This window comes from Colossoma macropomum, unplaced genomic scaffold (assembly GCF_904425465.1).
Source record: "Colossoma macropomum unplaced genomic scaffold, Colossoma_macropomum, whole genome shotgun sequence".
In the NCBI taxonomy this organism is placed as follows: domain Eukaryota; kingdom Metazoa; phylum Chordata; class Actinopteri; order Characiformes; family Serrasalmidae; genus Colossoma; species Colossoma macropomum.
Window position 1 is genome coordinate 27,961,648 of NW_023494799.1, and position 27,326 is coordinate 27,988,973.

General features: G+C 38.8%; 1 protein-coding gene across 1 annotated transcript in view; it reads left to right on the plus strand.

Moving 5' to 3' along the window:
- Nucleotides 1-27,326, plus strand: part of ttll7 (tubulin tyrosine ligase-like family, member 7) — a 103,445-nt gene that overhangs the window by 27,246 nt on the left and 48,873 nt on the right. The window contains exons 7-9 of the mRNA XM_036586999.1: nucleotides 6,061-6,277; nucleotides 7,681-7,845; nucleotides 12,941-13,099. Coding sequence (XP_036442892.1) covers nucleotides 6,061-6,277; nucleotides 7,681-7,845; nucleotides 12,941-13,099 — 541 coding nt within the window. The remainder of the gene's footprint in view (nucleotides 1-6,060; nucleotides 6,278-7,680; nucleotides 7,846-12,940; nucleotides 13,100-27,326) is intronic.

Genomic DNA, 27,326 nt, shown 5'->3' on the forward strand with positions numbered 1-27,326 from the left:
AAATCTACCTAAATGAGTGTTTTTTCTTCATTCTTAAGAAAAAAGTTACGAGAAATTGTTATTCTTCAAATAATTTTTAAGAATTATCTTATTTTCTATTGACTATTTTCTTAAGAATATTTCTAAGAACAAGTGATATTCTTGAAAAATTATGTCCTTAAATGTTGTCTTTACCTTACGATAAGCCTCACACTTGTCTTAGGCTGTAAGAGATGACAAGGTGAGCATCTAAATTTATCACAGACGCTGCCTCTGCTGCTCCTGCCCATCCTCGTCCGCCCACAATTATCATATTTTCCAGTGAGGATTTTTTTTCTGTTGGCTTTGGTTTCTTCCATCATCACCTCTAGTTCTAACTTAACATTTTTTGAATGCTTGTTTTGATGTTTTTCCTCCATTTTGCTGTCCTCTGAGTGGATTAAACTAAATAACAGAAACAGCAGTTAATATGTTTATGGTACATGGTCAAATGCAACTTAGCATACATAAGAAAACAATGAAGATTTTCTTAAGAAAATATAAGATTATCCTAAGAGAATATTTTAGAACTTCTTAAGTTTTCATCAATAATTGCATTTAAGAACATTCCTAACTTCTTACTGTTCGTCTTAAGAACTTTCGCAAGTTTTTTCTCAAGAAAGCTTTCATGAATCTGGCCTCTGGTTTCAACTTGTTAAAACCTCACTGTCACGCAACTATGAGGTCAACACAAGTACAAAAAGCAATGGTATTCCGTGTTTCTCTGAGCAGACGGGATGGCTAGCAGCTGTTGATGTTACTTTATTATTAATAGGGCTGTCTCTATAAAATGTATTAGTAATTAAGGATGAGTAAGAATTGTCAAAGCGTTATATGTCCTCATTTTTAATAACGATATAAGGTCTGAACTCTGTGCTTCACCAGAGGGGACTGTAGAGTCTGAGGTTCTCGTTTTGGTCTGAGGTTCTAGTCTGTTTAGTCCAGTGAAGGAATCATAGAAAGACTACTGCAGCTGTCTAAAACCTACTGCACCAAAGGACAAGTGTTGTACCGGGTTGTGTAGCTGAAAGTACAAAGTGCAGCTGTGACACATAGGAACTACTGATAAACATCAAGCTCAGGCTCATTTTACACTATTTGTGTAGATTTGATGGAATAAAACTTAAATCATTAAGTGAATGTATCAAGTTTGGTATCAGCTAATTCTTCACAGACTCACTGTTTTCCAGCTGTGTTTTTGTAGTCTGGGTTTAATAGAATACAGTAATTGCCACAAGTGCAAAAAAGCAAAAATATTCCATGTTTCTCTGAGCAGATGGCATGGATACCAACTGTTGATGTTTCTGCATTTTTAATAGGACTCTACACTGTCAGTATAAAGGTTCTGTGCAGGTACATTTTTCTTTCATCGAGGTACAAATAATGTAAATGTACCCTCCAAGGTGCAGAAATGGTCTTAAGGTCCAACTGTGCAAGTTTTTCCAGGGGAAAGGATACCTTTTCGTAATATAATGTTTTAAAACATAACAATAAAAAGCCAGGAAACGAGACAGGATATTTGGAGTCAAAAAAACAAAAATATATAATTTCAATGGATTATAGTACAACTATGTTCCCTAAGGTACTGAAGACTCACCCTTGAGGGATCCACTCCAATGAGAGGGATGCTGTCCCAATGACAGTTCGGTACCTTTATTTCTGAGAGTGTGCAATATATTAGTAATTAAGATTTCAGTTTTTAAATCTGGACTCTCAGAGGGCAGTGTAGGGCAGTGTCTGTGTCTTACATTTTGCTTAGAGGTTCCTGACCGTTTAGTCCAGTGAAGGAAACATAGATAACCTACCTCACACTGAATGAGAAGTGCTGCACTGTATCGTATAAGTGACAGTATAAAGTTCAGCTATAGCACATAGGAGGTACCGTTAAACTTCAAGATCAAGCTCATTTTACAGTCAGTTTGTTTAGATTTAGTGGAATAAGATTTGACCTGTCATGTTTGGTATCAGCTAACTCCTTGCAAGTTTTCCAGCTATGGATTTTTGCAGTCTGGGAATAATATAGTTCAGTTAATATTATTAATATATATGATGCTGAGTAGCTTGTTGTCCTTGGATGCTTTGCTTTATCCGTGGTAGCCTTAAGAGTCCCATGTGACTTTTCATTTTTTAGTTAATTGATTTGTTTTTTTAATAATGGGCCACAAATGCCTTTCCCTGTGTATAGTCAGGTATTATTATCAAGTTATTGCAGATTAGTTCGATAATTTTTTAAAAAATTTAAGTTTTTAAAATAAGTAAAATAAGTAAGTAAAAGTATAAGTAAAAAGGGACTGACTGGACATTGACAAACCATGCAGGGCCTTTCAAGTATTCCAAAATATGGGAAGCTTTTAAATACACCTGATTTAAAATGGTGAACATTGAAATGCATGTAAATGATCCACCAGGCTCTGTTTCTTGCAGTATTAGACCAGTAAGAGAATTGGAATTATTGTGATTGATTGCTAATTTACTAATTATTTCTGATTCATTAAGAAGATACATTTTAAGTGATGAGTTTAATTGACTATCTGCCATGAAAACCTCACTTTTTAAATCAGAATAAGATTTTTAGGAACATTTTTAAGACTTGCATACCTAACACTGGGATTGTTTAGCTAGTCCCTATTTGAGAACCCTTTTCAGTGGTATCCCGTTTGATGATCTTTGTAATGGATGCTGTGTTTGACTCTGTGAAGTTATAGAAAAGGAATTGTTCATCCAGTGTCTAGTTATCCATAATAAATTAATGTAAACTCATCCACATTTCTTTGTGGAGCTTTTAGAGTCTCTTGCAGATTTGAATTTTGGCCTGTATTTCACCCAGACACCAACAGATGGGAGTATTGACATGTGTAAGCAGCAGAGGACGAGTGGGGCCTTTTTACTTTCTTTTTTTGTTGTCCTTCAGGTATATGAGCATTACTTATGGTCTTATGCTACAGTAAGCTGGTATTTATTAAAACTAAAAGTCATCAGAGGTTGAATTATTGCGACACATTATGAAAGTGAAGGAAGATGAGTTTAACTTGGCCACTCGGAGGAGGGAGAGGCGGGAGATTAAATTTGAAAACGCGCAGCGTGACGCGGGAAATGAAGTTATATCTTCCTCCGTAATTTATTTTCCAGTCTCAAAACTAAATGAACTTATTGTTTGCGTCTGAGCTTAGGCATGTTAAAAAAAAAAAAAAACAAAGCGGCGAAGGCTTAAAGGAGAGATCCCCACTGGTGCCATATTAACCAGTCGGCCAAAGTGGGTTTTGATTACCCTCCATCAGAGCTCATCAATCATGTCATATGATTCGCTGCCACAGCCGCAAACAACTCTAACCCCCGTCCGGATGCAGCGCAGCTCAGGGGAGCATAGCCAGACTGCAGAATGGCAAACATACAGTCAACAGCAGTATGTCATTATGGTCGGGATAAGTGGCTCTACTCAGGGTTTTTGATTATGATCTATCGTTCTTTATGTTTCAGCGTTTTCACATCACAGATTTTTAATGAGAAGTTTGCCAAAATGACAGCTGCACTGAAAAAAATGCTGGTGCCTTAAATTTACTTGAATCAAATGTGTATCATTTCCATATTAATAAAATATACTACATCGACACAGTTGTCTTCTTTCAGGATATTTTCTTTTTGCAATAGTTGTATTAATGTAATATATTTTATTCATGTGGAAATGATAATACATTCAGTACTTTGTTTTTTTTTAGAGGTTTGATATTTAACTGTATCCTAACAGCTAAAATGTTAAAAGCAAACATTTCCAGTAGAATATTTTTTTAAGGTTCTTTAGCTTGTCGATGCTGGAGAACAGTGTTTTTTTTTTTAGATTTTTTGTAAAGAACCATTGAGGAATGTGGATGCTTGAAGTGTTTGTCTTATTTCTCTGAAGAATCATGAAGCAGTTTGGATATATGTGAGGCATTTTGTTACTCCTTAATTAGCACAGCTTCTTATGATGTTAGTGGCTGTTACTGATTGCTGTGTTTGTTCATTTGTAATTAGTTTACTACTTCTATTTAAAATGTGGGGTCTGTTTTTTAAAAGTGTATGAGATGCTTAGGAGTTCAACTCATCAGATCATTTTGTAAGCACAAAAATGAAAAATGTTATACAAACCTTACTAGATGTTGTACAGGACACTGCAAAAGTCAGAGACCCTCTTAGTTTATTTTATTTCTAGTAAAATGGTCATTAAGTTAGTCATTTTTTAATGTTAAAAATGCAGGAATTGTATATTTAATAAGAAATTACACAGAAGCCTTTATGATTTTATTTCGAATATCAAATCTAGCAAATATAATTTGTCTAGTCTTTAATTTTTTGCACCTTTGCTGCCACTTTAACCCCTTAAAATCCCAGGCGTAGTACATACTAAGACTATTATTCAGTTACTACAGGGACTTAAGTGCAAACTGGCTGAGCTATTCTTAGGTCATAGAAGTGTGTAATAAGAGTTTAAGGGGTTCACTCTTAGAACCAGCCAGCTCCCAACAAAAGCCATTCCCAAATGAATCACTGGCATTGTGTTCCCCTTCAAAGAAAGACAACATTCACACAAGCAACTGTTCAAACCTTTCTTTCTTATGTGTGCCTAAAATAACTAAAGGAGATATTTCTGAGATTTTATATCTGCTTGCATAATGAAGTGGAAAGTCAAAGGAAAATATCTTTGCTAGAGAGGAGAAAATTAAGCTCCACTGTTGCTTTAGATCTGAAAAAATTCACAGGTGTTTTTGTCCATCCCATAGGAGACTCTGAAAGGATGTGTAGCTGCCAAGAAGCTGTTTCTGAGAAAAGAAAATAGACAAAAAGAAGATTATTTGCACTAGAACATCTAAGATGTGGAGTAAGGTTTTATGGACTGCTGAGTCTAAATTTGTAACTGTGATTATTTAGATTGTGAGAAGCAGAAAATGCAACCAACTTCTGAGACTGAAATTTGGAGGTGTTGAAAAGCATTCCTGCAGATTTCTTTAAAGAAAAACAATGGAAACTCAGAAATGTCATATTATACTTAGTTATTGAGGCTACTATAAATATAAATGTAAATATCTGTTTTCTGCTTTTGCCTGTAATGTATGTAGATACACATACACAGCGATACAATTTTGTTCTGATTTTACTGATTCACTAAGCACTCATGTATGGATAGAAGCAAAAGCAATGGATTGGATTTTCTTGATTTAAATAAGTGCATAATTTCCATATTAATACAATATGTGACACAGTTTTTGCCATATTTGAGTAAATCAAAGGACAAATTTGTCTTGATGTAATTTGTAGGTAATTCATGTGAAAATGATACGCACATTAGAAGTAATTTTTTCAGTGTAAAAAAAATCAGTTTGCTTAATCAGTTTAGTATTTGCCTTATAAAAGGCTTTTGCTTTTAATTATGTTCGGAAAGAAAGGAGCAGGACCACTTTTTGGTGTATCAGCTGAAGGTGCAGCGCAGAGAGGGCGACATGGCTGGCTCTAATAGGTCCCAGAACAAATGAACTGTAACTTACAAACCCTTCCCCTCCCCTCCTTTGTGAGGGGCTCAGTGCCTACGGACCCGGAAAGTTATAGCCTCGGCTAAACATTTCAGGCTCATGTAAACCAGAGTAGGAAAAGTATATAACCAATTAAGCTAACTTTGCCTGATGGCAGTATATTTTACTGCCTGAAGAGGTTTTTCTAAGGCCCCCTGTTTGCAAAACACCCACCAGTTCACTTCTTCATGTGCTCGTCCATTGGCAAATGTACCGTCGTCTGTGTACCATAACGTCTGAGTGCCGGCGACAAGCACCCCAAAGCAAATAAATGGTCGCAGAGGTTGAAATGGACCAAGACGTCTGGTCCTATTAACCTGGGCCTAGTCATGGTCTGGAGATCAGCAACAGAGGCAGTCAACTTAATAAAGCCCAGTCCTTCCGTTATAGTGCAGAGATTCATATTCAGTACCAACACACCCTAACAGCTTCTTAAATATGTATGTGGCACATTTCTGGAATGGGTTCCCCTTTGAATCTTATGAATTTCCCCTCCCAGGATATCGTTGATTCGGAATTGCGAGAAACTCCCGGCGCAGGACCACTTCATTGTGCAGGAGTACTTGGACAAGCCCTTCCTGATGGAGGGCTACAAGTTTGACCTGCGGATCTACATCCTGGTCACTTCCTGCGACCCCCTGCGCATTTTCCTGTACAACGATGGCTTGGTGCGGATGGGCACAGAGAAGTACCACACCCCCAACGAATCCAACTTGGTAAGAACACTGGAAACATCTCAATTGGAATAATAGAAGACAAAGCGATCCACACTTGGATTTGCATAGTTTTGTAGAGGATTTGAAGCATGCAGTCAGTAAAGAGTTAGTAAGTAAAACATTACTGAAAAACAGAAAGTAAAAAATTAACTCGAAACCTACTCATAATAGGTGTCAGTAGGTGTTTGCTTTGGCATCTACCTATTGTACCCATTTTGTAAAATTGCTGTTTTCCTTTAAAGTATCTTAATAGTTCCTGATTGATTTACATACTTTCTGGCATTAGGGATTGTCACTGGGTTTGTAGGATCCACAGACAAATACAGAGAGTCTAATTGCTATCAGCACATCATCTGAGTATAAAAAGGGGGAAGGTAACTTATTTGCTTTTAACCCTCAGAAGTATTGAGTTACTACTGTACTTTTCCTATAATATTTAAATGCATGTATGTAGTTATGTAAGTAATTACATGATTAATCACGAATTGCCTTTGCGTTGAATTTGCTCTCTTTTTGACAGATTTGAGCTGCATTTCTGAATTATTTCTATTTGCTTCAATGTCAAGAAAACATGGCAAATGTTAAGCATATTTTTGTTTCTGCAAAACAAGACAGTACGCAACTTTGAATAATAAATTACAAACACAGCTGTGGTAGCGTTTCCTCTAGATTGATCTTCAAGTTGGGTGGTATTTTAAGTGGCGTTTGATCATTAGGGCTTAGAACGTTTGCTTATCCAGAAGGAGGAGCTCTCTCTGCAGGTTGCTTGTCGATAAAACAGCAAAGATAAAACACTTCACTTGAGTTTCATATCTTTTATTACCATTTGTTGCACACCATATTTTTCAAGAAAACAACCCAAACTAATATTTCATTTTGCAGTAAACCTCTGTGTCTATAAGGACCAAGAAATTCTGTAATTAAAGCCTAACATGGAAGACGCTGTTCTTCCGGCACAAACCAGCTCGCCTCTGCCAGATGCTTCAGTATCAACAGTCATATCTGGGATCTCTTAATTTAGTCTGAATTTAGTGTAGCTTTACATCTCTAAGCAGATAATTTAATATATAATAGGTCAGTTTAAATTAACTCATACCACATAAAAACTGAACGCAACAAAGCAAACGTTAGCCAGTTCCATCCTTTTATCCAAACCAGGCAGCACTTTTACCTGTTTTATGATATGAGAAACGCTGTGTGGTCAACTGAGTGTTTTGAATCTGCATTTTTAATGGAATTTTATTCTCGTTTTAATAAGGTATTATGCCATGCTTGTGTTATGGCTGGTGATAACTGCGACTCCTAAGTGTTAAGAGACATAATATAGGTTTATACTAGACATTACTTATGCCTAATGGTTTTCAGTTTATACTTAAACTGATTCCCCTTTGCCTTCTTTCCAGAATCAGCTGTACATGCACCTGACCAATTACTCTGTAAACAAACACAACGAGAACTTCGAGCGGGATGAGACGGTGGACAAAGGCAGCAAGAGGTCCATTGGCTGGTTCACAGAGTTTCTCCGCACTAACGACTACGACGTTTCCAAATTCTGGGGCGATGTATCCGTAAGTCTTGAAATATGAGGGATTTTTTCACTACCTTTTTCCACTGTTAACATTTGTCTAAGTTTATTTACTAAAAAGTCATCATTCATTTTTACATGAATGTTATTATCCCACCTTCTCTTTATGAACGTTATTATCCCACCTTCTCTTTTGGTTGCTGTGCCTTCAAGAGTAATATATAAAAGGACCTCTGGTCTGCCCTGTAATGTGCCTCATTCAACAATGCAGTCCAAGCTAAAACACTTCTTATAACTTCATCGTGACTCTTAGGAGCTAAACTGCTGTAGGCTGAATAGGAGACAATATGTAAATGTATTGGTTTTTGTGACATCACAAGTTCAACATCGTCTGTTTTTGCACTTTAGTGTCCATGTATAGACTATATGGATCATAAGGCTACATTTTGAAACTTCAAAAAAGTGAGGAAAATTGTGTTTTCCATTATATGATCCCTTTAACATGCACACGTACAGTATTTTTGTAATGTATAGTAACTATAAACAGATCTTGCTTGATATTACACATTCACTCAGTTGAAATGCTGTACAAAATATAATGAATGGTTGTTTAATTAATTTGTTGCTATGTGCGTCTATCGTTATTTCATTGTGTCATATATACTGCACTATTCCACTTCACCACAGGGGAACTTTCTCTTGGTCTGTGTTTTCAGTTCAGGCTACAGTTTGAGCTGTCATTCTTTTGCTCCTCTGTCACCGTCTCTATTTTTGTCTGTGTTTTTACTAGCTCATCCTTCAGCAGACATTTCCCTTCCTCCCCGTTATGTCTCAGCGCACCATTCCTTTCTTTAAGAGGAGGCTTCAACCTGTCTCTGTCGTTTCACCGTCCTCCACCTCCCTGACACTCCTCTCGATTACTGTGATTATACAACCATCCTGCTGTCCCGTTTTTCTCCTCCGCCACTGTGAAGACAGCGCCTTTTCACTCATTCACTCATCCCTCCATCCGCCCTTTCCTCCTGACCCTCGCCCTCTCCTGTGTCTCCAGCTCGGAAGGATTCTGTTTCCTGTCAGTGTGTTGACACCTCTACCTCTGACTTTTGTTTTTTTGTGTGTGTTTTTTTTCCCTCTACTTTCTCAGTTTGGTTCATTCTGTTATTTTCCCTCCTAAGCATGCTGACCCCTCGTTCTCATCCCAGATCCGTGCCGTAAGCGTCCATTCGCTCTCTATGCTTCTCTAGGTTTGTTTACTCCAGGAAAGAGGGGTCTTCTCGCTGGTTGTAAACACAAAACCCGCAGCTTTATTTTCCCCAGTGGCTTACTCTGCCCTGATTTTTATTGAACACAATGCTTTTATTGCTTTCCATCCCATTTGATTTCATAGCTGCACTGCAGGGCTGCACAATTTATAGTTTGTTAATCATTATCTTGTTATTGACCTTTGCAATACTGATATTGCAAAATGGGTAGGGATATGCAAATGAGATCTTAACAAATCACAAATATTTTCTTGTGTGCAGTGAGCATCCTGACAAGTCACAGTTTCTGATGAGTTTCTGTGGGTGTTTGGTTGAGTCACAACATTCACTCGATCTCATAAATGTGAATAGTTTTGCATAACCATGTCACATCAGCGGTTCAGAAAAGTATGTTAATATACTATAAGATATCTAGTGCTGTCACTGCAGATATATTAATACCTGAGTAATCTGCTGATTACAATCACAAGTGGCAAACATTACAAATGAACTTAACTAACAATAACAAACCATGTGTAGCCTTTCAAAGATCACAATTGGTCAATATCAATCAATCAATCAATTATTTAGCAAATCTTTGTTTATACAGCACCTTTCCTACAAGCATTTGTAATCCAAACAGCTTTACAAAGTGACAAATTACAAGGACCCAGAAAACAGAATAAAAGAAACAAATTTACACAATTTTCCACTTTTACCAAAAGTAGTGAATCGTTAAGACACTTTTGTTTATATATATATATATATATATATATATATATAAACAAAAGTGTGTGTGTATATATATATATATATATATATAAACCAATCAGGCATAACATTATGACCACCTCCTGCAGTAACACTGACGTGGTAGTGGTGTGTTAGTGTGTGTTGTGCTGGTACGAGTGGATGAGACACAGCAGTACTGCTGGAGTTTTTAAACACCTCAGTGTCACTACTGGTCTGAGAATAGTCCACCAACCAAAAACATACAGGCATCGTCCTGTGGGCAGCGTCCTGTGACCACTGATGAAGGACTAGAGGATGACCAACACAAACTGTGCAGCAGTAGATGAGCTATCATCTCTGACTTTACATCTACAAGGTGGACCAACAAGGTTGGAGTGTCTAATAGAGTGGACAGTGAGCAGACACAGGGTTTAAAAACTCCAGCAGCACTGCTGTGTCTGATCCACTCGTACCAGCGCAACACACACTAACACACCACCACCACGTCAGTGTTACTGCAGTGCTGAGAATGATCCACCACCCAAATAATACCTGCTCTATGAGGGTCCATGGGTGTCCTGACCACTGAAGAACAGGGTAAAAGGGGGCTAACAAAGTATGCAGAGAAACAGATGGACTACAGTCTGTAATTAGTTTAAAATGAAGAGAAGCAAAATTTGAACCCCAAATATGTTTTGCCTGATATACTCTGTTTACTAATGTACCAGACACCAATTAGAAAATTTCAAATATTTATTATTATCATTCAAATTACCAACTAATCATTGAGATGGTTCAGAAAGGTAAAGTATTTTTCTTCAGTCAAGAAACTGAGCTTAAATCAAAGTATACTGCAGCACAATTTAGAATTTAATCAGTGTTGTACACACCTACTGAAGCATGTTTAAAAAATCTTATAAATTCTTATTTTTATTTTCCTTTCCTTTTTGTGTAGCTAAAAACTTATTCAGCTGCAGCTTGGCCACGGCCTATATAAACTCACTCATTCATCTCTGTGGAGGACGCATGCTGGGCTCACACAGAGACAAATACACACACACTCACCCCCACACACGCGCTTTGTTACTCCCTGTTCTCCGTGGAGCTCACGCAGTTCTGGCCTGCTTCTCAGTACCTGCCAGCGTTGGACTGGGGCCTCCTTAAGCCCTCAGGATCCCCCACAGGACGCCCTGCTCTCTGGCCTCCATCCCCCCTGCAAGCCTCCCGCCTGCTCCCTCCAATAGAGCCCCCGCCTGCCTGAGCGCTGATAAGAGAGCGCAGAGCCCAGAGCAGGCACTCCGTCCCTGCCTTACCGCACCGGCTCGTCTGCCCGACACATTAAGCTGACCACGTCCCATTAGGCAGCGCAGGCGCTAATGCCGCTCTATTACTCAGTGGGTGCACAAGCAGCAGCACCGTAGCCGAGCAGATCCCCCCAGGCCCAGCACCGAAAGTGATCTCTACATTGAACAAGGAGGCTTTACTACTCCCGAGGGAAGCGGAGATGGGGGAAGGCCGTAGTGGCCGTCACATATTTCAATACAGTGTAATTCAGTTATATCCAGTTCAAGTTTAATTGGAAAGGATCCATATCATGGAAAACATATCTTTCCTTACCTTTTTTTGAAGTAGTACAGTTTGTTGTACTATGCTGAAGCAGAGTTCCACCGTTTTTTTAAATATTTTCTTTGTAGTTTAGTCATTAAGATATAAAGACATTCAGTAACACTCTACTGTAGGACACTGTTAATAAGGCTACATGACTCCTACATAAGCTTGTAATGGCAACTGACATAACCCTACATAAATGTTAATAAACGCTTATTCCAAAGGGTGTCATTCACTATAAAGGTTACATGTGCCAATTTTGATCAAAGTTAGTTAAAGTAGTCTTTATGACAGATGATGTCTGTTGGAATAAACATTTATAAACACTTATGTAGGATTATGTTAGTTGTCATGACAAGCTTATGTAGGTGTCATGTAGCCTTATGAACAGTACTCTACAGTAAAGTGTTTTTTATCATTCAGAGAAATCAGTGGAAATTCTGTTTAACTTTAAACTTAAAAAATACCGTTCTTTCTTCAGTCCAAAACAGCCCTTTTTGATAATGTTTATGATGTCATAACCATGAACACATTCACCATTCAGCCTTCAGCAGTTTAGCTCCACTCATTCATGCTGATATGATAAGAAGTGTTGTTACTGCACATAGTTCAGCTCAGGGACAGTTTTCAGAGTGGAATATGTAGGGGGGGATGAAATGAAATGTTGTGTCATAAAATGTTATTGCAGCTGTCCAAAGGGTCTAAATATGAGTGGCTGAAGTCAGGTTTGGTTGGTGTCCCTGAGGATTTTAGTCCAAACCTAAAGCTGCAATATGTGAGATGTTAAAATAGAAAGAAGTAGGTCAGGAGAAAAAAAACATGTTAAAATATGGTGTGTTTGCGTTGCTGTGAGTCACCCTGAAAAGCCTGAAATAGTAGTTTAAAAGTTAGAGGCGTTGGGTCGGATTTTGGGGGACTTTTTTGGATCTCTTTAAATATAAATGGCACACGGACAGGCTCATAAAGAAGATCAGTCTTGAGGCTTAGGCCTCAAGTGCAATATCAGCATTATACTGATAAAGATATGATGACACCACTAAATAATTCCCGTACATTCTCACAGGACACGTCCTTCGCCAAGTTCTCTTTGAATACTCCTGAAACTCTCTTGCAATCATCAGTTTCATCCGCTCGAGGAAGGAGTCCAAAGCACAACCAGCATCTTCCACTCGTTGCATGTAATTACACAAATTCACCAGAGAGGTCTCCAAATCCCCAAAACTTACACAGGGTAGCTCTAACAGTTTGTTCTGTTTATTTCAACATGGTCTGCTTTTTTTCAAATGGTGAACGAGGTGTAGTGCAGAGCAGCCAGTCAGAACTGATTTATTTACATATATCATATATCAGCCAAAGTAACAAAAATTGGAGTTTGGAAAATTACTAAGTTACTAAGTAAATTAATAAGATTGTAATTTGTTTAGCATATGAAAAAAGACAAATGTAGTATGTGGACCTCAGGGAGAAAAATAGAATGCAAGAAAAAATGTGGATGTTCATCACATTTGGCAAATTTTTAGCTTGCCGTGACGTATGCGTGTTTGTGCTTTGTGCCAGGAGCTGGTGGTGAAGACGCTGATCGTGGCTGAGCCTCATGTTCTGCACGCCTACCGCATGTGCCGCCCAGGACAGCCACCAGGGAGCGACAGTGTCTGCTTCGAGGTCCTGGGCTTTGACATCATCCTGGACCGCAAGCTCAAGCCCTGGCTACTTGAGGTACTGCCGTGTCCATGCTACACTCCTAATCCTTATCCTACTTTGTTGATCTTAGATTTGAAGAGAATTACTCTTTTTTTTCTATTTTTTATGTAGTTGCTTATTTATAAAAGAAAGTCACTTTGTCATTTGTGGTTACTCTTCCACATTTTTGTCTCAAGGATTGTTTGTACTGAGGTTGGAAGAAACTACAATAACAGTAATTTCACAGCCAGCGACAGATTGAATAGAGAGAATGGAGAATAGTCTTTGACATCTGGCTCAGCCTTAAAACGTACAAACATGCATAATTCTTGTTTGGCTTTGCCAATCAGTACTCTTGTGTTTTGTGAGGGTTTTTTTTGTTTTTTGTTTTTTGTGCTTATTTCTGTGGGCTATAGATATTGAAGCAATAAAAGTGTAGCATATGTACAAATGAGTGATACAGCAAACATACTGAAAAAAAGGCATTTTCATGATAGAAACCATGAAAGGTTAGTGTTACTGAGGTTTGCGAACTTGGATCAGATAATGTGTGCCTGCAAAACCCCACATTTCAACAAAGCCATGAACAAACTATGATGATTGCAGAAATAAACTATCTAAAAAGGAACAAGAGGAAAAATCAAACGACTGGTGAAAAAATAAATGAATAAACTGAGATGATGTCATAATAGACTGATGTCCAATCAGCTTCTTGTTACTATGCAGTTTATGCAGTTACTATACACTAGTTGACGTTGTTTACAGCCTTTCTAGAAATGGACTAAATCTTTTTTGTGAAACATGCAGTCATTCAGTGTTCCAGAAATCCTGACGATATCCAGAAAGGCAGATTGTGATGTAATTTATCACAGTAACGATAACATATTGTCACTTTGCCCACCCTTAAGGATATATTTTGGACTAGTGGACGCTGGTGATCAGAAAGGCTGTCTGGTGCCTCTCATGTTCAAAAACAGGGTCTTTTGTATGACAGTGGCGATAAACGTGTAAATACCACATGCTTCTCAAGTTTGACTGATCACGTAAACATGAAGCTGATTTTGCTTACGCTACATTCCACAGCAAGGTCTCTCTTTCCCTCTCTCTCACTCTCCCTCACTCTCTCGCTCTCTGTCTCTCAGACTCAGGCAAATGTAGGTCAGGACTGCAGGTTCAGCAATGGCTGGGGCCCACGATTGCTGGAACTCTCTCTTTTAGGTGTAGGGGGGCGGGGAGGGGGGGGAGGGGGGAATTATGGAGTGCTTGTTCCAGAAAGTTCCATGTCAGGTTTTCCATCTCTCCCACACTGATGTCAGCCAGTTAAAGCATGACCTAAATCCTTTAACCCAAAGTACTGGGCTTTTTTTTCCTCCAACTTCCACCCCCCCTCCCTTTCCCTACCAATTGACTCTGGGATGTGAAATGCCTTTGGGATAATTATTTGTTTTTGCCATTGCGTAAACCTTCCGAGTAAATCTTTCTCTTTCTAGCAGCTTGAAAGTTAAAATGGACAGGGATTTTTTTTCTCCTCTGCTTTCTTGGTTTGCTGGAGTGATAGTTGTCACAGCTGTACCTGAGTTTGAATGCAGCGGCCGCTGAATGACAGTGGTGTTTCTCCGCAGCTCTCCGATTGTCTCCATGCAGGTTTTTCGGAGCCTCGACGAATTGAGGGAAGAATGCAAACAGTGGTAGATGCAGTCGTTACACTTCAGCGATAATGATCCCTCGGTGCTACTAGCAGCCCACCACAAACTCCCATCAATTAACATCCCCGCAAGTTCCGCACAGAGGGGGAAAAAAAGCTGTTTCTCTTTCACGCTACATTTACGGCAACGAACATTTATTTCCGATTTTGAGTGATTAGTCAAGAGACATTTCCAAACTCAGTCTCAGTAGAGGCAACATGGACTCACTGTAACTTTGAGTATTGAGGCAGACGTGTGTAGGTGCAGAATGGGCTATTTCATAAAATTTAAAGCACTGTTTTTCATAAAATTTAAAGCACTGTTTTACACATTGCAAATTTCAGATGTTTGCTTTTATTCTTTTTTTGTTGTGTTGTGTATATTCTAATTTTTTTTTTTTTATTTGTATATCTGTATATATATATATATATATATATATATATATATATATATATATGTGTGTGTATGTGTATATATATATATGTGTGTGTGTGTGTGTGTGTGTGTGTATATGTATATATGTATATAAATAAATATATATATATATATATATATATATATATGCACACACGTATATTTACATATGTGTATATACATACATGTATACTTACATGTGTGTGTGTGTATATATATATATATATATATCCTTTACAGAGATTTTTATATTTTTTACTCACTCACACAAATATGTACACACACACACACCCACCCACATATACATATAAAATTAAAATATATTATCAGAAAAACAGATAGGAAACATATGTATTCTGTAATAAAATGAGTAATCTTAACCTTAAGCTTAAAATAAACTATATAATAATAATAATAATATTAGGTTGTTATTATTATTATTATTATTATTATTATTGCTTACACTTTGTAGGGGAAAATATTATTAAAATGTATACAGAAAGTTTCATGAAACAGAACATCGGAATTTGGTCAGTAATCACTGCCAGGCAATAGAAATTCAAATTTAATTATTCCAAGACACAAAAACACAAAAACATTTCATGAATTACAAATCTAACTGTACTGCTTTTTTATTTTCCAAGCAATTTTAAAATTCGTTTTTTGCCAAAAACACAACAGCACAAATGGCTTACATCAGAGAGTCTTGGGTTGCCTTATTTGTGTCAGCACAGATTAGGCCGCTTCTCTGATGCCAGCCCCAGCCCTCAGCCTCTAATGGTGTTAGCAAGGCCTTTTCCCGCCTGTCTTCAGACAGCAGGGCCAACCCCCCCTCCCCTCTTCCCTTCCAGTGCCTGCAAACCTAACAAGGGAATGAAACTTTGTCTCAAATCAATTTCATGCACATATGTACACTCCATGTGAAAGGTGGATGATATATTGTGTAAATGTAGAATAAGATTGTTTTCCCTCTTGTGGCACGTTTCCTAGAAAGTTTATTGCACCTTACATTTGGTTATTACGTTGAAAAGTTTTTTTTTTGGTCAGAATAAGCAGCTTTATTTCTCTATGGCAAACACCATTGGTTTGGGACACACATGCATGCACAGGCACACGAGGAAAAAAAAAAGAAAAGAAAACACCCCCGCATAGCGGTATAGCTTATTCTGCCTCTCAATTAACTCCACAAAAACACCACATGAACTGAGGCCAAGAAGAAGGCGGAAAAAAATCTAAACCAGGCTAAAGAGTGCTATTTAAATCATGCTATAATATTTACAGCGGTGCTTCCTAGCGCGCACCTGCTGAAACCATTCCTAGCGCTTCTTTCTTTCTTTCTTCGTCAGATGCGTGAGGAGAACACGGTAGGAGGCGGAACAGCTCCAGCATACGGCTCGAGCTCGTCAGACAGACAGCATTGTAGCAAGACGGAGAGAGAAAGGTGGCTTTTGTTGCAATCCTTATCTTAATTCCCCGGGTTTTCAACACCGCTTTTTACCTCCCTTTGACATTCAAAACATTTGGGCCATTTACACAAGCTGGTTGAGGGGGGCGATGCCCAAAACGTAACTCGAGAAACCTTCACTCTCGCACATCACCCACGATCTGCACTAGATGCGGCTAGCGCCGTTTGTTTGGCGCTTTTGTGACCGCACAGTGTTAGCATTGCTAATTGTGCGCCTACTGATTTGACTGAGGCTACTGTTGCTAGGAAGGATAGCCCCCTCCAGAGGTCAGGAGGAATCCAGAGGGACACAAACACCCATTAGTCAAATGCTGTGGTGCAACACCGATATCATTGCCCCCCGGGCCCTCTCTCTCTCTCTCTCTCTCTCTCTCTCTCTCTCTCTTTTTTCCTCCCCCCTTTTTTATTCAAGTCTTTCCAGAAGCTGGTCACACTGGAGCTGTTAAGCTGGCATGACGAATAATGCAAAGGCAAGAGGACAGGGAGATATTCAGGGCGGCACACACAGAGATAGAGAGACGGGAGAGAGAGATAGGCCAAGAGAGCGAGAGAGAGAGAGAGAAAGGGAGAAACCTGAGTAAAATATACGTCCAGGCCCGCCTTGCTGAACAAACGTCCGTGAGGGTGGACTCTGGCTGGGAGGGTGTTTATTATGGTTATGAATTTCGCGTGGTGACTTTCGCTAGCCTAGCTGTATAGGGGCGGCAGACCGCTTGCCGCGTTCGGGCTCATTAAAGCCCCGCTTACTTCTTGTTTGTGGATTCTACTTGCACCCACACACACACGTGGAGGTGCAGACTCACATACAAATACAGCTGCTTGACTGAGAGAGAAAAAAAAGAAAAGAAGTAGAGCTTGAAATACTTGTCAAAACCTGGCTATTCACAGCATGTTTGGTCAGGTTCAGATAAATATTTGTCATGTTCAGGTTGGGTTCATATTTCATGTTCGATGTTTCTCATTAGCTGTGTTTTCATCGACTTTCTGTGCAAATTGCAAGCGATAAAATGAAAATGCGTAAACTCATTATTGCACTTTTTGTGGCCCAACTGCTTCTTTCCATCAGCTTTTAATGATGTCCTTTATGTAATGACTTCATTTCCTGAAAAAATGTGATTTATCCATAAAAACTTGTATTTGACATGTTTCGGTATCTAATTTCAATGTTGAAGCCTTCTTTTACTTCCCCATTACCTACTGATAAGTATATTTTCTTTATATTTATTTTCTTTATATTTTATTTCATTGTTTATTTCACTATTGTTATTTTTCTATCAGAGCTATTACAGGAGAGATCACGTTGTTCTGCCATATGGAGTATTCCAACTAACTTTGGTAATCAAGTATCCATAAGGGTTAATGGATGGATAATTGGTTAGAAAAAGCAAAAACGAGCCCCCGGAAATAATCAACTTGGATGAAATTAATGTTGGGTTGTGGACGTACCATTTTAGTTGAAAGCATTGATGTTGCACATAAATGAATAGCTGAAAACACAGTAGGTTTTCATGTTGGATGAGTATCAGAGGCTGCATCTTCAGATGAGGAGCTATGAGCTAAAACTAATACCAACAGATCAGTTTGTCAGAAGAATATGTTTTCACTGTTTCTGGATCCAGCTAACATCAGCAAGAGTAGTTATCGTAGTAAGCACAAAAGCCGCACCAGAGCTGGTCTCACTATGTCTACCCTCTCAGTCAGGCCTTTAACAGCGCATTTTTGTCAATATCCTCACGATTAGGCACCTATGTTTTATACTAGCACTTACTGTGTGTCTGTGTGTTTTCTCTGCCTTCTTACATAACAAATACCTGAATTAGTATTGGAATACTGGCCCCTCGAATGGTTAACCAAGTACCCGGGTATCCATACGCTTCCCTGAAATAAAGCTGGTTGAGCACTTTCCATTTAGAAAGGTTGTGGCCTTTTGTGGGTATCTCTCTGTAAGTGCTGAAAAGTGGCAGCATTCCTTTTAAAAATATTCCCGTCTTCTCCTCAGTCCGGTTTTTCCTCTCCGCCATGCTGTTTGTTGTGAGAGGCACGTAAGGGAAATCTGTCACATGATGGTGAATTTGCATGTAAACACGTTTTATTTCCCCCAAAGAAAATTTCCAGTGTAGGTTTTCGCAACATTTTATTAATCAATGCACAAAGGTGAACAGAAAACAGCGTTGCCAATATTTATTAAATATTTCTGACAATTTTGATTTCCATAGTCTATATCACCCTTTTTTGAAACATTAAAATGTAAAAGAAAAAACTTAGGATGGTAGTATAGCTATGGCCTGTCTCTCTCACTTAATTTAGGTTTGTTGATAATTAAGCTATTCTTAAATTAAAGCTAAATTAAGCTGTTCTTTTCAGTGATACTTTTCAATGAGCTGATGACTGTCTTTATTGCTGCAAGATAACGTTACAAGCTCTACCATTAGGAATATAGAATTATACTCAGTGTTCGGTTGGTGGTGATCAGTATTGATCAAAATTCAGGCTCAATTAAAGTGATGATTAAACGAGAAATCAAATTAACACTTTTATCGTAATGTATTCCAAATGTACTCAATCAGCCAAGGCGTGTTTGATGTCTGAACCTTGGCAATGAAGCTGTGATGCTGATGTAGCTAACAGGTCATAGAAGCTCACAGTGACCAATGTAGCACTGTGCAAACTGCATGGCTGATATGTACTTCTGCATGTAAACTTACCTGCGTCACAGTGCAGCGTTGTTTATCACAGAGGCTTGCAGATCCTGAGATGTCCACACCTTTAAAATCTCAGCTATGCGTTGTACGTCTCTGCGGAGCTCTGTGTCAAGCTAATGCTGATTAGCTCTCCGTTAGTGTTGGGGGTGAGGTGAGATCGTTGACCCGAGCATCAAGTAAAAATTAGCTTAATGCTGTTGTTGGAAGAAAACCTTGTATCTCCATTTTTGACAATTTTCAGTTTTTGACATACTTTTAAAATACCCATTGCCCTTTACACTGTATGTACATTTCATGATAAATAGACTAAAAGAAGTGACCCAAAATCGACTTGCATTAAAAGTAAAGTAGGTTTTTTCCTTCTCCTGTAAAGTTATTATTTTGCACATACGAGGTTTTCTTATGACAGCAGCGATACGTATTGTATAAGAATCCTTGTATAAAATAAAATGTGAAATGTATAAAGATAGACAAAAGTACTGACAAAATTCAGGGTTCTAGATGCCTGCTGCTGCTGTTTTAGCAACATAGTATCATCCTGTTTAAGACCTAAACAAGTCTGCTTCAAGTCAAGTCAACTCAAAGATCGGCTGGCAGAGGAGCTGCAACGTCACAAACATTTATGCCCATCTTCGGAATATTCCAAAAGCAGTGAAGTATGTATTAATTACACAGCTCAAACTGTGTGTAGTTAAGTAGACTCGAATAGACTTGATGCAGAACTCTTACATAGAAAGCTAGTATCACAGCAGCATCAGCCACCTAGAAGCCTGAATTCTGTTAGTACGTTTTCTATCTTTATACATTTAACATTTTATTTTGTACAAGTAATTTTATACATCATTTTTGGCCAACAGTTTGGCATATATATAAAGGGGAAGATTGTAGGGATGCCTGAAATTTTGGTGACTAAATTTTTTTGGCTGGAAATGGTCAAAAAATGACACTTTTTTAAAAAACAGCCATAACTATTTATTGGAACGAACTAAGCTTAAATAAGCCGACAACAGAGTGTCAAAGCCTAAGACTTTGAAAACAAGAAACAAGGTTGTGGTGCATTCTGTAGCGTATGTGCTGTAATCATCTGTTTATTTTATCCAAACTGTTTTATTCATCTTCAGCTTTTTGGGTTTTCAGTTTTTGTACCATTTTGTCCTGAATTACAGTTTCAGTTTTAGCCAAGAATTTTAATTTTGATAAATCAGTAAAAAAAACTGTGTTTGATTTTTGCCTAAACCACCACTTTAAAGCTGAAACAGCAGTCAGAGAGTAATTAGACCTGTAGTGGTGGGCTGCTGGGGGGCTGTGTACTCAGTGACAGGAGGGTTGGTTGGGGTGTGTTTTCTACTGACCTGCACATGGGAACACACACACACTCGCATGCAAAAACACACAGCGGTTTTGAGTGAAAACAGTGGACGGACACACCCCTCCCTCTCACCCACGAGGGAGGGGGAGGGAGGGGGCTGTGCTGCTTTACTCTCGCAGAAGAAAAAGAACAAAAAGAGAAATAGTCACATCACTGACACAAACAAACACACGCACACACACACACACACACACAGGGCTGTGTAGTGCTGGTGTTTGAGCTGCATGTGAGACGCACAGTCATTAGGGCTTGTTTATTGGGAGCTGCAGCCTAATCGCCCCCCTGCAGGAGGGGGCCGCAGTGAGTGTGTGTGCGTGGGGGGGGTGATTGGCAGCCACCAAAACAGCCATGAGTAAGAAAGATTTGTTTGGAAGATGCTTTGCCAGTGGCTACTCTCTCTCTCTTTTTCTCTCTCTCTCTCTCTCTCTCTCTCTCTTTCTCCCTCTCTCTCTCTCTCTCTCTCTCACTTTCTTTCTCTTACTCTCTCTCTCTCTGTCTGTCTGTCTCTTTCTATTTGTCTCTCTCTCTCTCTATCTCTCTCTTCTTTCTCTCCTTCAACCCTTTTCTCTCTCACTTCTTGTTCTTCTCCTGTCTCTCTCCCACTCTCTCTTCTTCAACCCTTTTCTCATTTTTCTTTCTCTTTATCCCTGTCTCTCTGTCTCTGTTTTAATCCTTTCTTTCTCTCTTTCACACACTCTCTCTGTGTCTCTCTACCCTTCGACCACTTTCCTCTTTTTCTTTCTTTCTTTCTTGCTTTCTTTCTTTCTTTCTTTCTTTTTTCTTTCTTTCTATCATGCCTTTCTCTCTCTCTCACACACTCCCTCTCCTTCCACCTCAATTATTTCAAGATGAGTTTGGTTGTCGTTTTCCCTGAAAGCTGACACAAGCCAGGCCTCAGCTCTTTCTTCCACTGCGAGTAAATGAATGGAAGTGATCTGCATCAGAGAGCGTACACAAACAGAGCCCCATTTGAAGGCGCTCTCAGACGTGCCCGTTTGATCTCCCGGCCGTCTCCACAACCTCCTGACGGCCATTTCCCCCTTGTTGCAACATGCAGCTTCAACCTGCATGCTTCGCATGACATGCATCTACAAACATGGTCCTCAGAAAAAGAGGCCGATTTTCTGGAATTGTATTTTGTTTGGTTTTTTTAAAGGCTATATTTTAATAATATTGTAATATTTATTAATTACAAAAATGTTGCGTTTATATGTATGCATTTTGTTTGAGAGAACATAATCAGGTGGAAGAAATCCCGAAATACGACTAAAAATATTTTAAGGCGAAGGCCCTCCTGTTAAAAGTTTCATACTTTTTTTTTTTTGAAGGCAGTGCGAATTTGGTTATGCATGCCTTGTGAGCCTCAGGAATTCATGCATGAAACAGAATTTTCAAACTGTCAAACTTTTATTTTTGACTTGCATGGGATTTGTCACTGTGTAATCATGAATTATGCAATGAGTGCACCATATTATCAGATTTACTCTCTGCCACACTTTAGTCTCCCTCCGCACGTTTACCATTAAGCCCGTCCATTTGATTCCTCTGGTTTTGATTAATCTGTACAACTCTCTCTTCTGCGTTTTGATGGCTCGGGTAACTCTAGATGGCAGTGTTTAGCTTTCCCATGTGGTGGTGGGGGGAGATTTATTAAAAAATGATTATAGCGATCCATTCATCTGTCTGTCTTTATCTATACCTGTGTGAAAAAAAAAAAACCTAAATTACATTTTTACTGTACCTTTGAAAATAGACGCCTTAAGGACGGGCAGTGGAAGAGCCGCGGCAGTCATTTGGCCATTTATCACTGAACCCATGAGGCGGTCTGTGTGTGTGTGTATGTGTGTGTTTGGCCTTGACTGTGTGTGTGTTTGTGTGTGTATGGAAAGCCTTCCCAGTTTCTCGGAGTAGGTGACCTCGAGGACTGCGGGCTGGCTAGCTCTCTGACCCTTAAAGTGCATGGCGACGGCTATTGGGTTTCAGCGCTGGAATTAGCCACTCGAAATGCGACAAAAAGAACAAAAAAGTGATTGATAACGATGTGAAAGGGGAGCCGAGGCTGCCCGCTCATTCTCTCTTGATTTGCATTGCAGCGGTCAGTCTGTTTTGGCGGCCGGCCTTGCAGCTTTTTTTTTTTTTAGCTCCTGAGAAAGCAATGTTTGTTTACTCTCCTGTGGTCACGGTGCGGCCTACTAATATTACTGAAAGATTAATCATGCTGAAGGCTTTTAAATACCAGCTGTATTTTTTTTTTTACTAAATAATAATAAAAATGATTCTCGCATCCTAAAAAGATCAGTGAGTTCTTTTGTACCTTTTGTTTGGCCTTCCACATTTTTTTTTGGACGTTCTGTTGTGTATTTGCCTTCCACATTTCCTCGACAGGAATGTTGGAATGGTCTTCAGCTCGTTCTGTGCCTGCACGTTTGAGCTTGAAGGGCAGCATTCAAGATCGTTAGCCCACTAGTACATCAAAGTAAACTCCAACCAAACGGCTGATACATGTGGGACTAATCGCGCGGAGAAATTGAATCATTGAGGCTTCATCTCTCACCGCTGGCTGCGGGACCACTGACAGGTTATTTATGCATCAAAGCCAGAGATATTCAGGTGGGGAGGTGGAAACTAACGACTGAATCAATATAGCGTACTCCTAAAGCACGCTGTTAATTGGATTGGCTTGTTTAGAAATGCAGGACGGGGGAAGAAATGTATTCAGTTAAACTTTTTTGTAGTTTCCGTGGACACACATTGTTCATCTCTGACCATGTCTGATTTCAGATTATCTGGAAATGTAAGGCTAATTTTTACCTTTTTTTTTTTTTTGAGCGCCCTTCTTGAACGTGGTCTTTAAAGCCCCTGCCAAAGACCCTTACGGAAATGAGCAGAGGGGTTTTAGCGCCTACAGGGGTTTATTAACCCCAGAGCCACACGGCCTGCTTCAAATGCTGACGGGCACAGAGCCTGGCGGCCAGAAAACAGTGACGACTCTCTCACATTCTTACTCCACTCAGGGCTTGCTGAGGAGTCTGCTTTGTCTCAGCGCAGCCAGAATTATTAAGGAAAAAAAAGAGTGAGAAAGTCTGAAAAAAGCTCCACACTTAAGTTCATATTACTTTCCTCATACTTCATTTTAGCTTTATTGTAATAGTCCATTGTAGTAAGTGAGGGATAAATCTTAAAACATACACTGTTAAAGTTGTTCACAGATCAGACGTCCAAAGCGTTAATGCCTCTGAAAGCAACCTAATAGAAAATTACACATTTCCTATACTTATATGAGAGAGTTTTGGCCTAAAACCTATTTTTTAAGTCCATTTATGACAGAGGAGTAAATACAGGCAAAAGTGTTACCAAACTTTTTTTTTTTTGGATTTCTCACTGTTTTACCATTTACTGAATTAACTTGAATCACATATGTACACTGGTTTCACATAAATAAAATACATTACCTAAACACAACACAGTTAATGTCTTACTTTTGGCCAGAATAGTGTTGATTTAATTCATGTGGAACTGATGTACATTTAAATCAAGTGAATTCAAAGCTACACGGTTTAAGTGTTGGTTCACTGGTCATGTTGGGTAGTAAATAAAATGTCTATATTTGCATTGTAGATATTGTGACCCCTAGTTTCATTCACCACCATTAAAAAGAAAATTCCTCTGCAGTGAACCGTTTCACATCAAATCATGCTGAATGACTTTGTTTACATCTCAACCATTAAATACATATCCAAGGTTCCTAAATTGTTCTTGGCATGGACATGTGATTCTTGGAAAAAAAAATCTTTAATTGGTACAGAACTTTAAATTATGTAAAGGTTTTTTAAACTTTCAAAAGCTTCTTCACACTCACGCATCTCATTGGCAATAATAGTCCTCCAAAGAACAGTCCACTGAAGGGTTCGTTAGGGAAGCAAATGCGGTCCATCACTACAAAGAACCCATTTGGCACCTTTATTATTAAGAGTGTGGAGTTTAAGAAATTAAATCTTAAGGGCCTGTATGTGGGCCCTCTCTTCATTTACTTTTTTAGTAACTTCATATTGTGCAGTGGCGTCCAGAAGTCTGAGATCATTAATGAAAGTGCTGTTATTATACATTGTTTTCTAATTTAATACAATATTTTTCTTTACAAATAATATTTTCATCATAACAATTTGCGTGAAAAGTAGAATCATTGGAATTTTAACATGAAATTGATCATTTAATTGTATTTGTTGTGTCCCTCTTTTGCTTTAATGACGGTGTGACCAGTCAAGCTGGTATGGACTCCACAGGTTGTACAGAAGGCTCTGATGAGTAGATCAGATCTCATCTGAATGTGTGTCACAATGGAAGGAATCAAAGACGTTTCCATGTCAATACAATATGTTACATCACCACAATTCTTGTCAAAAGTGTGTAAAATAAACATCAGTAATTGGGTTGATGTATTTCCGATGTACCCATTTAAAGCGAGTGAATTCAAGGTATTATTTTTTCTATTTGGTCAATTTTGAGGCCAGAATGTGCTTAGATTGTGAGTAATGACCTAGAAATAGTACAGAATTTTAAATATTTTATTTTTTACTTTTTTTTTGTTCAAAACTGTGAAATGATCTGTCATTTGTTTCAAAGTTTAAATGAAAAAATCCCAGCTTTTCAGACCCTTATACAATAATTTCATAGTAGTGACTGAATCATTTATAATAACTACTGAATAATATGTCTTGTAAGTTTACTAGTTGAATAGTAAAGAGTAGAGTTTAAGGGGTTCAGTCCTACGGCTCTGTATGTGGGCCTACAGTTCAATTCCTCACTCTCGTAACTACATAACTTGCACATTAGTTTCGCAGCACTTACCAAACAATTCATAGTAGCTACTGAATAATACGTCTTAAGATTAATAAGTGAATAATAAGCCTGCAGTTTAAGGGGTTAAAAAAGGAGCCGTTACATGTCTGACATGCTAAATCTGCGGAACTCCTGGGTCGCCGAACTTGATGAGCCGCTCTTTGTTGCTTTGTGAGACGAGCCATCTGCGGGGCAGCTTCTCGGCAAGGGGTAACGTTGCATGGCTCAAAGCATCCAGAAAGAGAGAGGGAGAGAGAGAGCTACTGCTGCTAGGGTTACGGCTGGTACAGTAAATTCATTGATTTAGCCCACTGTTGCCGGCCCCTCCTATTATTCGCCCCCGGCGTTCAGTTGTGATGTAAATATTATCTTACAGCTCGCTTCTAAGCCGGGCACACATCAGTAAGCACCTTTGTGAGAGGGATTAACATCCAGCCAGGGCTAGATTTACTCTGGGCCCGGTGAGGGCTTTGCCTCTGATGCTGTGGTGGAGGCGGAGGAGGGGTGCAGTCGGACTGCTCTTTTTTTTGTTTTATTTTTTTTTCCAGCTGTGCGTCCCCATCCGTCTGTGTGTGCCTATGCCGTGGTCCCAAGCTCCTGAGTGCTCTTAAAGCAATTGTTCAGTGACTAAATTAATTCATACAGCATTCCTGATAATCTGACATGGAGTTGTTTAGCTAATACATGCTAGTATATGAAGTTTGTTTCTTTAGATTTTGCACAGGAGCTACAAGGCTAATGTTACTAATTAGTAATAGATGCGTAATTGTGCTAACCTAAATCATTTCTCACTTGCCTCCAAAAACATCAAACTGCAAAGTAATTTTAAATAAACTTGTTTATTGGGTATCTAAGACTGTGTGACACGCTGACAGTCACATATATGTTGATATATAATTTGAAAGCCAAAGATAAGTAATGCGAGCCAGCTAACTTGAAGTGAATACAGAGCTGTGTCCTGAGGTGGGTGGAGTTGGTTGGCATATTGATTTTGGAGTTGGTTGGCACATACAGTAATGTGCGAACGTGAGAAACCATCTTTCATTTATTTCATTTTCAGTCTAAATGCTCAGTAAGTACAAGTTATTCATTTTACAGCATGAGGAGAAAAGCAGAAAACATATTGAACAGAAGACCACACAGATTACAGTAAAGGTTTTTTAGTATTTAGTGCGACTGCCCTTCCACTCTTTTCAAGGATTTAGTTTTAGATGTGCAGCAATGTTTTTGCACACTTCCAAAGTCTTAGAAGTTGGTTGCACTTTCCGACACGCATTCAGTGATGTTGAGGTCCACTCCGGAGTGGACAGTCTATAGAACACCAGCGGCTTCCTTGTTTGATTTGCAACCTTTTTTCTTTTGTGTCTATTTCTTTTTCTCAGTAAGGGCTTCTTGAAAGCTACACATCCTTTCAGACTCATAGTGTTGGGTTGTCTTCTCACAGTGGAGGGATGAACAGAAACACCTTTTTCAGATCTGCAGCAAGAGTGGAGCTTGATTATATCCTGTCTCGTGAAGATGAAAGTGCTGTTCATTTGATCGTGACAGGTTGGTGGTCTGCCAGGCCTTGCATAGTTCTTAGGAGATCCATTTTTTCTGTGTATCTTTGAATCTATTTTAAACTCCAATTTTGCATACTTTTTAAATTTATTTTCCTTTGACTTTCCACTTCACTAGAATTATCTAGAATTCAGAATTATCTTCTTAATAATGAATAACTTGTACTTAATGGTCATTTTGACTGGAAATGAAGTAAAAGGAGGGTGGTCTCTGACTTTTGCTCTGTACT